Source organism: Triticum urartu, chromosome 2A (assembly GCF_056163025.1).
Source record: "Triticum urartu cultivar PI428250 chromosome 2A, HENAU_Tu73, whole genome shotgun sequence".
Classification (NCBI taxonomy): domain Eukaryota; kingdom Viridiplantae; phylum Streptophyta; class Magnoliopsida; order Poales; family Poaceae; genus Triticum; species Triticum urartu.
Genome location: NC_141874.1, coordinates 194,617,896 through 194,633,014, shown reverse-complemented (window position 1 = coordinate 194,633,014; position 15,119 = coordinate 194,617,896). Strand labels below are relative to the sequence as shown.

The following is a 15,119-nucleotide window of genomic DNA, read 5'->3' as shown; positions in this document are numbered from 1 at the left end:
AGCTGGATGTAGGATTTGCTAGTTTGGGTAAGATATTATGCTTCCCCTGTATCCCCAACACCTGATTGCATAACCGGAAAAGTTTGGGAGTTTCATAGGTGGGAATTTAGTAGCTCTACTTCTTCTTCCACGGATATTGGTTTGAGATTGGGATTTCTTACCGATTATTCGTTCTTGATCCGTACCTTGTTGATTTATTTCTCTACCTTAACTCTACGTGGCTTCTCAATTTATGGATATGTGACCATTTCAAGAGGAATACATTCGTTCATTTTGTTCGGATGTGAAGACTATATGTTGCAATTTTCATTCCGTCGGATTCAGCTTCAATATTTATCTATCAATGTGCTAATAGTGGTCAACCTCTTCAGGATGGCTCCTCCAACGCGCACGACTCCGAATCCTGATCCGCCACCGCCTCCACCTCCTCCAGAGGCATGGCAAGCTGTGATGGCCGCAACCAATGCAAACACACAGCTGATCATGCAAATTCTTCAAGAGCGCAATCAAGGCAGTCATGGGAATCAAGGCAGCAATCAGAGTCACTTTGCTACACTCAACCAGTTCCTTGCTAACGGGCCAAAGACTTTCAGCAATTGTGTTGAGGCAACCGATGCTGACGATTGGCTTGTGGATCTGTGCAAGCATTTCGAGTGCAGTATCGTCAGGCATGAGGACTTTGTTAAGTTCGCTTCCTTTCAACTCAAAGATCAAGTTGCAGAATGGTTCCAGCAGTACAAGGACTTCAGAGGTGGACGTGTTATCATTTGGGATGATTTCCGTCAAGATTTCCGAGCTCATCATATTTCCCAGAGCGTGGTTGAAAGCAAGCGTGAGGAATTCCGCAATCTGAAGCAAGGCTCTTTGTCTGTCTATGACTACAACAAGTTGTTCCAGAAGCTTGCCCGCTTTGCCAAGCAGGACGTGCCTGATGAGAAGAGCATGATATATCAGTTCAGGGGTGGTCTCAGAGAAGATATTCAGCTCGCTCTTGTTCTCTTCGAGCCCTTGAGATACGATGAGTTCTACAACATGGCACTGAAGCAAGAGACTGCTCAGTTGAGGTGTGATGCTTCCAAGAAACGAGTCAGAGATGTTACTCCTTCCTCTACTCAAGTGGCCAAGCAACAGAAGTTTTGGCTTCCTCCTCCTCCGTTCCGTCAGCCGTATCAGCAGAAGAGTAAAGGTGGCAGTGGTTCTTCCCACCACCCAACCCTGGCTTTCAAAACAAGACTTCGTCTCAAGCTCCAAGATCGAGTGCTCCGTATCACCGTCCGCTTTCAGAGGTCACGTGCAACAAGTGCCAACAGAAGGGTCACTATGCCAACAAGTGTCTCAACCAGAGGCGTCTTCCTCCTCCTCCTGTCAGATCGGCAAGTACAGCTGTGGTCAAGCATAACCCCAAATACGCCAAGGTCAATATGGTGAATGCAGCCCAGGCAGAGGACTCGTCAGATGTGATTATGGGTAACCTTCCTGTTAACGATATTCCTGCAAAAGTTCTTTTTGACACTGGTGCATCTCATTGCTTCATTTTCAGACCTTTTGCATCTAAGCATGGGTGGTTTTCTCAAGTTATGCATAAGCCATTAGCAGTCGTCTCTCCGGGTAGATGCTTGCTTGCTAACTACGAAGTTCCGGATATTTCTATCTCGATGGGTGATTTCAAGTTTCTGGCTTCCCCAATGATCCTTGGTAACTCGGATATTGATCTTATTCTCGGAATGGATTGTCTTTCTAAGCACAAGGCTCGGCTTGATTGTGCAGCCAGGCAGATTCAATTGACTCATTCGTCTGAGGATGTAATTGTCTTTGCCGTTCGGGATAATACCATCCGTCTGTTTGCTCTCAATGAGAAGGGTGAATTGGATGCTATCTCGCAAATTTCAGTCGTTTGCGAATATCAAGATGTCTTTCCAGAAGAGCTTCCAGGAATGCCTCCGCACCGGCCAGTTGAATTTGTTATTGATATTGAGCCTGGTACGGAACCTGTGTGCAAACGTCCTTACAAGCTCGGACCTGAAGAGTTGAAGGAGCTGAAGAAGCAACTCGATGAGCAAGAAAGAATGGGTTCATCCGGCCTAATTCTTCTTCATGGGCTTGTGGTGTTCTTTTTGTGAAGAAGAAGGATGAAACGGACCGACTTTGTGTTGACTACCGTCCAGTGAATAAGAAGACCATCAAGAACAAATACCCACTTCCCAACATCAATGAGCTGTTCGAACAACTCAAAGGTGCTCAAGTATTCTTCAAGCTTGATCTCCGTATGGGTTATCACCAGATTCGCATTCGTGAAGAAGATATTCCCAAGACAGCATTCAGAACAAGCTTTGGTTCATATGAATACACTGTCATGTCTTTTGGCCTCGCCAACGCTCCTCCGACGTTCTCTCACATGATGAACTTCATCTTCAATGCCTACACCAATGACTTCGTTTTGGTCTATCTCGACGACATTCTGGTTTTCTCGAAGAACAAGGAAGATCATGCCAAGCATTTGCGTTTGGTTCTTGATAAGCTCAGGGAACATCAGTTCTACGCCAAGTTCTCCAAGTGTGAATTCTGGCTTGATGAGGTTCTTTATCTTGGTCATATCATCTCTGCCAAGGGTATTGCCGTGAATCCTGAGAAGGTGTCTGCAATTGTGAATTGGGAACCTCCCCAGAACGTGAAGCAACTCTGCAGTTTTCTCGGTCTCGCAAGCTATTGCTGAAGATTCGTTGAAAACTTTTCTAAGATCGCGAAGCCTCTCTCAAATCTTCTTCAGAAGCACGTCAAGTACGTTTGGTCTCCAGAGTGTGATATTGCTTTCAACACTTTGAAAGAGAAATTGATCACTGCTCCAGTTCTGACTCCGCCTGATGAATCCAAACCGTACGAGGTCTTTTGTGATGCCTCTCTCCAAGGTCTTGGCGCAGTATTGATGCAAGAGAAGAAAGTTTTTGCTTATACATCTCGCCAGTTGAAGCCTAATGAGAAGAACTACCCCACTCATGATCTCGAGTTGGCGGCAGTTGTGCATGCTCTTTTGACTTGGAGACATCTTTTATTGGGAAGAAAAGTGGACATTTTCACTGATCACAAGAGTTTCAAGTACATCTTCACTCAGCCTAATCTCAACCTCAGGCAAACTCGATGGGTCGAAATGATTCAAGAGTATAATCCGAGTATCGAGTATACTCCAGGCAAGGCCAATGTGATTGTTGACGCTTTGAGCAGAAAGGCTTACTGCAACAGTCTGATTCTCAAGCCCTATCAACCCGAGCTTTGTGAAGCTTTCCGCAAACTTAATCTGCAAGTTGTTCCTCAAGGATTCCTCGCCAACCTTCTAGTCTCTCCTACCTTAGAAGACCAGATTCGCCAAGCCCAGCTTCTTGATGCTATGGTGAAGAAGGTGAAGATTGGGATTGCCAAGAGTCAGTCCAAGTACAAGTGCTACCGCCTTGATGACAAGGACACTCTCTTCTTCGAGGATCGTATTGTTGTGCCCAAAGATGAACTTCGTAAGGTGATCATGAACGAGGCTCACAATTCTCTCCTCTCCATCCACCCTGGGAGCACGAAGATGTATCAGTACCTTAAGCAAGCTTATTGGTGGAATCGAATGAAGCGCGAGATCGCTCAATTCGTGAATGAATGTGATGTCTGCAGAAGAGTGAAGGCAGAACACCAAAGGCCAGCAGGTCTCCTCCAATCTCTTGCCATTCCAGAATGTAAGTTTAACCACATTGAAATGGACTTCGTGACTGGGTTTCCTAAGTCCAAGCGTGGCAATGATGCTATATTCGTTGTCATTGACAAACTCACCAAAGTGGCTCACTTTCTGCCTATCAAAGAGTCGATCACTGCAGCTCAATTGGCGGAACTCTATACCTCCCGTATTGTCTCTCTGCACGGTATTCCTCAAGTGATCTCTTCAGACCGTGGCAGCATCTTTACCTCGAAGTTTTGGGATTCTTTCCAGAAGGCCATGGGCACGAACATCCGCTTTAGCACAGCTTTCCATCCTCAAACAAGCGGTCAAGTCGAGCATGTCAACCAGATTCTTGAAGATATGCTCAGGGCTTGTGTGATCTCCTTCGGCATGAAGTGGGAGGATTGCCTTCCTTATACTGAATTCTCCTACAACAACAGTTTTCAAACAAGTTCGGGCAAGGCCCCTTTTGAAATTCTGTATGGCAGGAAGTGCGGTACCCCTCTCAACTGGTCTGAAACCGGTGAACGTCAGCTTTTGGGTAATGACTTAATCACAGAAGCAGAAGAAATGTGCAAAGTCATTCGAGATAACCTCAAAGCAGCCCAATCTCGTTGGAAGAGCTACTATGATAGTAAGCACCGCGATTTGGCTTTCGCGATCGGAGATCATGTTTACCTCCGGGTCTCTCCTATGAAAGGTACTCGTCGCTTCGGTATCAAAGGGAAGCTTGCCCCTAGATACGTGGGACCTTTCAAGATTGTCAGCAAGAGAGGCGACCTCGCCTATCAACTCGAGCTTCCTTCAAACTTTGCAAATGTTCATGACGTGTTCCATGTCTCTCAGCTTCGAAAGTGCTTCAAGACTCCTGACCGCACCATCAACTTCGAGGACATTGAGCTCCAAGAGGATCTCTCTTATCGTGAGCACCCAGTTGCTATTCTTGAGGAGACTGAACGCAAGACTCGCAACAAATCAATCAAATTTCTCAAAGTCAAGTGGTCACACCATTCCGACCGTGAAGCTACCTGGGAACGCGAGGATCACCTCCGTTCTGAGTACCCGGCGTTCTTTCAGTCCTAGATCTCGGGACGAGATCCTTTCGTAGTGGTGGAGTGTTGTAACACCCCGGATGTGACTTTCCCTATTTGTACTCCAACTCTTGCCGTTTCCGGCGTTAAGTTATATTTATTTTCTTGGGTTCGGGTCTTTGTCTCCGTGTGTTGTTATCGTTGTCATGCATCTCATGTCATGTCATCATATGCATTGCATTTGCATACGTGTTCGTCTCATGCATTCGAGCATTTTCCCCGTTGTCCGTTTTGCATTCCGGCGCTTCGTTCTCCTCCGGTGGTCATTTCTAGCTTTCTTTCGTGTGTGGGGATTAAACATTTCCGGATTGGACCGAGACTTTCCAAGCGGCCTTGGTTTACTACCGGTAGACCGCCTGTCAAGTTTCGTACCATTTGGACTTCGTTTGATACTCCAACGGTTAACCGAGGGACCGAAAAGGCCTCGTGAGTGTTGCAGCCCAACACCCCTCCAATTTGGCCCAAAACCCACCAAACTCTGCTCCATGTCATAGAGCGTTCTATCACGATCACGTGGCCAAAAACCGCACCTCATTTGGACTCTCCTAGCTCCCTCTATGCCTATATATACACCCCCCATTCCAAATTCACGGGTCTCCCCTCCCCCCTAAACCCTAGTTTCATCCACGCGCCGCCGCCGGACGTGTCCGGACGAGGCCGGACAGCGTCCGCCCAGCCCCGCCGCTGCCACGTGGCGCCGCGCCACTCGCCCGCCGCCGCGCGGCCCGGGGAGCCTGGAGCCGGCCCCCGAGGCCCATCGCCCCGCGCCACCGCCTCCACACTGCGCCGCCGCCTCCACGCCGCGCAGCCGCCATCGCCCCGCGCCGCCGCCTCCATGCCGCCCCGACGCCCCGCGTCGCCGCCTCCACGCCGTGCCGCCGCCCGCTGCCGCGCGCCGGTCGCTGCCCCGCCGCCTCCGCCCCGGCCCCGACCGCTCCGGCCGGCCTCCCTCCTCTCCGGCGAGACCCCGACGCCGGCGACCTCGGACCCGCCTCCCGTGAACAGTGCCCGATCCGGAGCTACAGTAAACCCTAGATCCAGATCCGGAGGTTGATTTTTTTCCTAAGTCCCCAGGATTTAGTCCAAGTTGCTCTGTTCGGGGCCCCGTAACTTTGCATCCGTAGCTCCGATTCATGCATATAGCACATCAAAATGTTCATCTCGGAGAGTACATCATTTCATTCCATTGCATCATTTTCATTTGAGTTCATCTTGATGCCCGAAATGCTGTTAGAAGAGGGCTTCGTGAGTTAATTGTCAGATCTGCTAGTTCATCTTAGACTTTTGTCATTTTTGCCATGATTATTGTGTGCATGATATGCCCATGAGTCCTTTATATGTTTTGTTAAGGGTTTTGTCATCTATCCAGAGGTGCAATCCATGTATTTTTAGGATGTGTATGGTGACTTGTGCAAGCTTGCAAATTGAGGCACCCGGTAATTCTGTTTTCAGGGACTTAGTGATTTCACTAAGTCCTGGGATTGTTTATCTCACGATGCCTTATGTTCATGTTGTTTCCTAGTGATCCGTGCCTCTTTTGAGGATGATCAGTAAGGGAGTTTTGTTAATATTGTAGTGCTCTATCCATCCATGTCTTTTTTTGCAATTATGGAGCACCCTAGCTTGAGTCAATCGAGCTCTACTTTTGCTTCGTTGTGAATCTGGGCAGATTGTCAACTTGTTTGCGATTTTGCCGATGTTATTGTAGTTGATCCGTGCATGCTATGCCATTGTTCTTGCCATGTCTAGCTTGTATTTTGTGCCTTATTTATGGGTGTATGCTTGCCTTGCCATGACTTGCACCGTAGTGAGTGCATCGAGCTCGTAAACATGCCTTCGTGAGTTATGTTTCAGCATGTCCCAGTTTTTCACTAAGTCTGAAACTGATTATGTTTTTGCTATGTTCGTGTGCTTGTTAGTATATTTTGTGATCCCTTTTCGCTCAAGGTCACTAAGGGATTTTTGTTAAGCTTGTTGAGTAGCTCCATTCCATGTCTTTCCTTGTCATGTTCAGGCCCTGTAGCATGTTGTTTTGTTGCTCCGAAGTGGGCTATATGATCTGAAATTCCAGACAAGTGTTCATTTCACAAAGTCTGAGATCTGTTTTCCATTTGCGTTTTTGCCATACTTGTTTGAACCTCCTAATGGATGAATTGGCCGTAGTTCAGTGCTAGACTTTTGTTAAGCATCTTGTGTGCATCCCTGCCATGTATTTTGTTGTCATTTTTGGTGGCTGTAACATGTTCATTTCGTTGCATTTAGAGGCCTACTTGTTGTAAATCGCAGTCCGGTGTCATTCTTCAATCGTTTGCCATTTCCAAACCGTAACTCTGATTCCGGCGTTCTTTATATCGTTTTCAAGCGATTTCATCTCATCTTTCCAGTGGCACCCTTGGATTTCCAAGTTGAGGCTAGGTTCATGCATTTCCTGTCATATCTTGCATTTTGCATCCCGCATCGCATCCCGCATAGCATATCATCATTGCATCATATCGCTTGATCCTTGCACGTGGTTGATTGTGTCCTTGTTGCTTGTTTGTCTTGTTTGGGTAGAGCCGGGAGACGAGTTCGCTACCGAGGAGCCCGTTGAGTTTGCTTTTGAGGATCCAGTCAACTCTGACAACTGTGCAGGCAAGATGATCATACTCTCGAAATCACTACTATCTTTGTTATGCTAGTTCGCTCGCTCTTTTGCTATGCCATTTGCTACGATGCCTACCACTTGCTTGAAAGCCTCCCAAATTGCCATGTCAAACCTCTAACCCACCATTGTCCTAGCAAACCGTTGATTGGCTATGTTACCGCTTTGCTCAGCCTCTCTTATAGCGTTGCTAGTTGCAGGTGAAGATTGGAGGCCGTTCCTTGTTGGAACATCTTTTACTTAATTGTTGGGATATCATTATATTGCTATGTTATCTTAATGCATCTATATACTTGGTAAAGGGTGGAAGGCTCGGCCTCTCGCCTAGTGTTTTGTTCCACTCTTGCCGCCCTAGTTTCCGTCATATCGGTGTTATGTTCCCGGATTTTGCGTTCCTTACACGGTTGGGTTATAATGGGAACCCCTTGATATTTCGCCTTGATTAAAGCTTTTCCAGCAATGCCCAACCTTGGTTTTACCATTTGCCACCTAGCCTTTTCTTTCCCTTGGGTTCTGCAGACTCAAGGGTCATCTTATTTTAACCCCCCCGGGCCAGTGCTCCTCTGAGTGTTGGTCCAAACCGTCAGCCGCCGTGGCTACCAGGGGCAACTCTGGGCTGGCCTACCGGAAGTTTAGACAATCTGAGTGTGCCTTGAGAAAGAGATATGTGCAGCTCCTATCGGGATTTGTCGGCACATTCGGGCGGTGCTGCTGGTCTTGTTTTAACCTGTCGAAGTGTCTTGTTGTACCGGGATACCGAGTCTGATCAGAACGTCTCGGGTGGAGGTCTATTTCTTCGTTGATCGTGAGAGCTTGTCATGGGCTAAGTTGGGACTCCCCTGCAGGGATTGAACTTTCGAAAGCCGTGCCCGCGGTTATGGGCAGATGGGAATTTGTTAATGTCCGGTTGTAGATAACTTGAACCTTAACTTAATTAAAATGAATTAACTGGGTGTGTTACCGTGATGGCCTCTTCTCGGCGGAGTCCGGGAAGTGGACACGGTGTTGGAGTAATGTTTGCGTAGGTTGTTCTCTAGTTTCTCGCTCGTGCTTTGCCTCCTCTTCTCGCTCTCCTTTGCGAATAAGTTAGCCACCATACTTGCTAGTCGCTTGCTGCAGCTCCACTCATATTTTACCTTGCCCTACCTATAAGCTTAAATAGTCTTGATCGCGAGGGTGCGAGATTGCTGAGTCCCCGTGGCTCACAGATTACTATTACACCAGATGCAGGGTCTGATGATTCCGCTCCAGGTGACGCGTATGAGCTCAAGTGGGAGTTCGACGAAGACTCTCAACGATACTATGTTTCCTTTCCCGATGATCAGTAGTGGTGCCCAGTTGGGGGTGATTGGGACCGTGTCGCATGTTGGGTTCTCTTTTATTTTGGCGCCGTAGTCGGGCCATGAGTGTATGGATGATGTAATGTTATTTATGTTCTTGATTGACGTGGCGAGTGTAAGCCAACTATGTTCTCCCCTTTATTATTCATATTACATGGGATGTTGTGAAGATTGCCTAACTTGCGACATATGCCTTCAATGCGATTATGTCTCTAAGTCGTGCCTCGACACGTGGGAGCTATAGTCGCATCGAGGGTGTTACAGTAGCGATGCATCTACTATCTGGGCCCTTGTCCCCTTTCGGACAACAGGGAGCACTTGTCTAAAATCTCCCCCAAATACGACCGTTTTTCCACCAAAAGGAAGATCTGGTCTGTCCATTATGTCCCTCATGCTTTTGTCTAGCGCCTCCACTGTTTGCCTCTTAGTCATAGATGCTTCATCCCAGATTATTAGTGATGCTGCTTGGAGTAGCTTGGCTGTCCCACTTTGTTTTGTGAAGCTACAAATAGCACCATCATCTATTTTTAGTGGAATTTTGAACCTTGAGTGTGCGGTCCTCCCTCCAGGCATTATGGAAGCAGCAACACCGGAAGTGGCTGTCGCCACTGCAATCTTGCCTTGTCCGCGTACTGTGGCCAAGAGCGCCCTGTAAAGAGAAGTTTTTCCTGTGCCTCCCGGCCCATCGACAAAGAATATACCTCCTCTTTGGCAGTCAACTGTGGCTAGGATTTCGTCATAGGCCATCCTTTGCTCGGTATTTAGGTTTTTATGCAACAATGTGTCCTCAGGGTCCACCTCGTGTGGAGGTCTCCTCAATGATTTCCCTAGGCACGCCGTTTGTCATCTCATGCTGTGTGTCGATCTCTGGAAGAGGAAAAGATTCTATATCTTCTCCCATTGAGTGCAACATGTCCCTAAGATTTCTCAGCACCGTTTGTTCGACCGTGTGCTTGCATTTGCAGTTTCTGCTGTAGTCCTCTGACATTGCCTCGAGGTGTTTGTTCCATAGACCACGGACGTTGCTGGGCTCGCAAAAAACCAGGATTGTCGCGAATAGCCTTCGTAGAGATGATGGCATTCGAAACAACTTTGCTTCTGCCATGCATTCGTCTAATGTGTTGTCTGCCTCAATGAGCCCCTGTTTTTCTGCAACTTCACGGAAGGTTGGCATTACTTGTCCATTGACTGTTCGTAGGTCTTCGTAGCTGGTGGCGCCTGTCACGTGGTTGAGGAGGACTCGTAGATAGTATCGTTCTCCTTCAGCCGGGTGTGCTGAGACGATCCTGCCAACCTGGAACACAGCGGCTTGCTTCCTCTCTTGCCAAAACTTCTCTTGTCTTTGCCAAGTATAATATTCCGGAAAATCTCTGTATAGTATGCCTCGTGCTTTCTCATGTAAATTGTTTGCTTCAAAGTACGCAGTCAACATTGATCTTTCCGTGCCATCACGGTCGAGAACATTCTTTATTGTTTCTGTGCCATGATATGAAACCATGTGCATATTTGGGAGATGTAGCTGCAGTTGCAAGACTGGTGGGTGCATTTTGCTTAGTTCAAAGCCATATATTCTCCACATTGCTTCCGGAGGAGTCACCCACCGTGCGTCTCTGTACTGTTTTAATCTCGTCGATTTCGACTTCATCTACTTTGTCGGTTACAGATATAGATGCTCGATCATGTCCCTTGTAGATGTACTTGAAGAGGTACTTAACAGCTTTAATGCTTGAGCATATCTCAACATTTATGTGGTAGTTGAACATCCTTAACAGATAGGGGTTGTAAGGAACCACCCATCTGTTATCTAGTTTGCAATTTCTTACCGTTTCGGTCCGGCCGTCATTGCGTCTCCTATATACTGGGTATGAGTCCTTGCCTTGAATCGTAGTTTTGTTAAATGGCCTTGGATAATTGTTCTTGCATGACGGACGATTCTTTGTGCACGGGCAAAATTTATTCAATGCACCGCAAGGACCATGCATCATATGTTTGATTACCATTTTATATATCTCTGGGTACTTGTGCTTGTTAGGGAGCTCAGCGGAGATGATTCTGTCATACTGTTCTGGACATGTGTACTTGTATTTTTCGGTCATGATGAGCAAAAAGTGAGCATGGGGTAATCCCCTCTTTTGGAACTCTACGACATATGTATATGCCGTAACCTTTCCAAGAATGGCCTTCTCAAATAGTTGCTTCTTCATTTCTTCTAGCTTCGCCCTGAAAACACGAACGACAATGTCTGGGCGATCTTGTGGTGTTTGTCCAAACTCTAGTTCACGTGTGATCTCTTCCCGGTTGGGGTTGCAGGTCATTGTTAGGAATACGTCTGGCTTTCCATATTTTCTAACTAAAGCCATCGCATCCGGATACCGACGAAGCTTATCTCGTGGCCCTCCAATAAATGATGAGGCAAGTACTCTCCGTTTTCCGACTGCATCTCCATTCTGTTCTCCGGCTTGAATGCTGTCTAGAAGGCCTTGGTATAGATCTGCCCTTATTTTCTTTTGATGATGCCACATGTAATCCAGTCTGGAGCTTTCAATCTTGATGTATGTATCTACAACAAACTGCTGGAAAAGCTGATACGACCACACATAATGTTGTACCGCATCAAATCACAGATATACATGAGCCTAAAATATTTCAATTTAGTGAAGGTAACAAGGAGTGTCGTGAAAGATCAGGCCGCAACAACAGATCGAATCTCACCACGAGGTTCGGTCTTCATCAGGTGGTATTCAAAGCAAGGTTGTTCACGACACTATGGAGAAGATGACGAGCGCATTATCATTCAGTAAGTTAAGCTATGGATTTCAGTTGGAGGAGGAAGGCCGTTGGGACGGGCTATTTCACACCCGTGTGGTGGTGAGAGAGAGATCATGTGCTATGACGGTCGATCACATGAATTTGATCAACGCCGCAAGCATCGAGATGGTGGAGAAACTGAATCTACCAATGACACCACGTCCACAACCATACTGTTTCCGTTGGGGTCACGAAGAGCTCACTGTCACGCAACAAACAAAGGTACCGTTTTTGTTGGAAAATTATTTTTGCGAGGTTTTGTGCGACGTGATTCCGGCACCGATGATTTCATGTCACTTGTTATTGGGAGAGCCGTGGTACAGAGAGCATGATGTCGCGTACGATTGCAAAACACACAGATATACCGTCAAGAGGGGTAAGAAGTGCAGCCTCGTGCCAATGGGTGAGGAGCGTTTTATTTCTTGGAGGAAAGAACATCTTGAGAGGATAAAAGAGCAGGAAGAAGAAGAAAAGAAGAAGGCCCAAGTTGCTGAAATTTCTGTGGTTGTTATTCAATCGAGTGAAGAAAATATTGCTCAAGAGGTCAACCCAAATCCGAGGACGGTTTTGATGCAAGGAAGAGAGGATGATACGACCACACATAATGTTGTACCGCATCAAATCACAGATATACATGAGCCTAAAATATTTCAATTTAGTGAAGGTAACAAGGAGTGTCGTGAAAGATCAGGCCGCAACAACAGATCGGATCTCACCACGAGGTTCGGTCTTCATCAAAAGCCGTCCGCCATGCAATATTGGGTTGAATATGCTTGGTCATGTATGGAATTTATAGAAGTAGTATTCTTTCATGGTTACCCACAAGCCGTTGACCGAATCTATGCAAAAATTGCAACATAAAAAGTTAGTTGCATAAGTTTGTACTGTACCATATATGAAAATTGAATTTTGAATATAATAGTATATGAATTTTTTACCTGGGTCCTCGTCATTATTGATATTATCAGCACCAATGTCTTCCTCTTGTGTATTCTTCTTTGGGATTTTCCTATGCCAACCCAGTTCAGCTCTTGGAAAGAATAGAGGATACGACAACGGATCATAGCACCCATAATATGATCAAATGTGCTCTTTTTCGTTGTTGTTCCCATGTAGTATTACACTCCTGTCATAAAGTATCTCTTCTTTCATTTCCTTCAATCCACACTGCAGCTACCTCTGAATTGATTGGTGCGTTGTATGTTCTCTGGTCCAATCTTTGGTCAAGGTTCAAGATGACTCTGTAGTCCTCAAGGTTTTGGGCTTGTCCCAAACTCCTAAACTGTTGAGAGTACGGGTTACCGCGTAGGATGTGGTTATTATTCCAATCACATGCTTGTCTTGCTCATACATTTCCTCGCGGCAACGACGATATCGATGCTCTAAGCTTGGATCATCGTCGTAGAAGTATAGCTCCAAATGCTTTGGATCTGAGTGACTATTACCAAATGAATGTATGTTGTGATAGATCTGACCATGAGCTCGAAAGGTGTAAATACCAGCTGTTTGCATGTCAGTTGTGTCTCTGTCAAGGTGACAATATAGAGTAGTAAATGAGAAGTGTCCATTGAAAAATCTTATATTTTGCCGAAAATGTCTTGCATCAGAGTCGTTGCTTGTCCAAAGTCTCATGAGTTCAGGTGGTGTATCTGGATTGGCCAGTCTTATCTGTCCTTTTCTACAGCATAACCCCTTAGTTTCATACTTGAATTTTTTTGCATGACATAATCTGCAATTCTCTTCCGGTTTGAGCACATGTGTGTTTTTTGGTATGTTACTGTAGACAAAATCATATGGATCAGACTTGTGAATTTCTTCGTCTTCTTTGATTTCAATTTCCACTTCTCTGCCCCATTCTAGTATGGTTTGTAGCATAAATTTTTTAGTAAAGGAGAAATATAATGATTCGAATCTATTTAAATTGTATTGGGCATACCTTGACCAGAGAACATGTGTTCGTCCTCGTTTGTATCCTCTTCAAATATGATTTCGTCATTACCTGTGTTGTAATCTTATATATATATATATATTATATTTCTCTGTACTGCATAACAATATATATGAAATTGATAACCTTACCATGATCCTCATTGTGGATTGATTGTGTTGGTGTGTCTGCTTCTTTGATGGCTGTGTCTTTCTCACACATGACTTTATTATTTGTTGTGTAGAATTTTTTATTTACATAGATATGCATATAGTTTTTGTATTGTATAAAAGTATATCCAATTGATTATCATACCGCGAACATCATTGTAGAATGATTCTATTTGTGCATCTACGTCTTTGATTGTAGGAGACATTGAAGAGGGGATGTCTGGCCATGAAGCCACCTTATTGTGATCGCCATTGTATAATGTCTTTGTTGGGGTATCTGCTTCTTTCATGCTTGGAAACATTGATGAGGGGATGTCTGTCCACAAAATATGGTTAGTTGTACAAACACATGTATATTTACTTTGAATGCTAGTATTGTATCAAATTTAGATTTTTACCGTAAATCATTACTTGTGGTTGATGTAGAGGCTCTGTGTCATTGTTGCCGATTTCCGTCATGGATGCATCTTCTTTTGATGATACTGTAACATTTTTCCTCCGTCTTGTCGTGAATTGTTTGTTACGGCGGTGCAGCAATGTTTGTCTTTCTCCTCGCATGACATGCTTTCTGTGATTTACAGAAGGGGTAGAAATACTAACTTCTTGTTCAGTTGAGCTATATGCAGGGTTTTGCATCGCAATTGAGTCTTTGTTTGCTGTGCTGCGCTTCAATTCATTTATATGTTCTATTCTAGCTTTCTTTTGTTCTGACTGCATATTTGCATATATCTGCCTATGCTGTGCACATATCTTCTCTTTCTTTTGTTGATAGGTTTCACGGCGTCTTTTGAGTTTTTCCTGCTTTTCTCCATCGGTCATCTGTACATTGAGCTCTGCTCTTTTTTCTTTCTTTTGTTGATAGGCTTCATGGCGTTTTTCGAGTTTTTGCTGCTTTTTTTCATCGGCCATCTGTGCTTCATCGTTCATCTGTGCTTCATCGGTCATCTGTGCATAGAGCTCTGCTTTTTTTTCTTTCTGATGTTGATAGGCTTCGCGGCGTTTTTTGAGTTTTTCCTGTTTTTTTTCGTCGGTCATCTCTGCATAGCGCTCTCTTTCTCTCTTCCTTCGTTGCTCCTTAGCATCCATTCTTTGATATTGTCAAAAATGCCTGCCTGCCTGCATGAGAGTTTTGGAAAGTGTAAACAAATATTATTTATTAAAGATGGGAACTTGGTTAGCATGGACATTTGCTGATACAGTATTTACTCTTCAAACAACACTCGTCTTACCAAGTGAAATGAAAACAGAGGATATAAGTTTCTTGTGGGGAATAGACATTTGTGCTGATATAGTATTTACTCTTCAAACAATACTTATCTTACCAAGTGAAATGAAAACAGAGGATACATCTAAGTCATTCTAGCTGGTAGGATTTATATAATGCTAAGACCTATGAGTATTTCTCTATTTTTCAACTGTTTTTCAACTAAATGGCCCTGGTGCAGCCA

At 45.2% G+C, this 15,119-nt stretch overlaps 1 protein-coding gene across 1 annotated transcript; it reads right to left on the bottom strand.

Moving 5' to 3' along the window:
* Positions 1 to 9,553: 9,553 nt before the first annotated feature.
* LOC147984508 (uncharacterized) lies at positions 9,554 to 14,757 on the bottom strand. Its single transcript, XM_087541132.1, has 8 exons — positions 14,662 to 14,757; positions 14,070 to 14,520; positions 13,823 to 13,987; positions 13,654 to 13,743; positions 13,511 to 13,573; positions 13,280 to 13,430; positions 10,383 to 10,530; positions 9,554 to 10,285 (listed from the first exon to the last, which is right to left on the bottom strand). Exons 1-8 carry the CDS (start codon positions 14,755 to 14,757, stop codon positions 9,554 to 9,556), a joined length of 1,896 nt encoding a protein of 631 aa, XP_087397258.1.
* Positions 14,758 to 15,119: the final 362 nt, after the last annotated feature.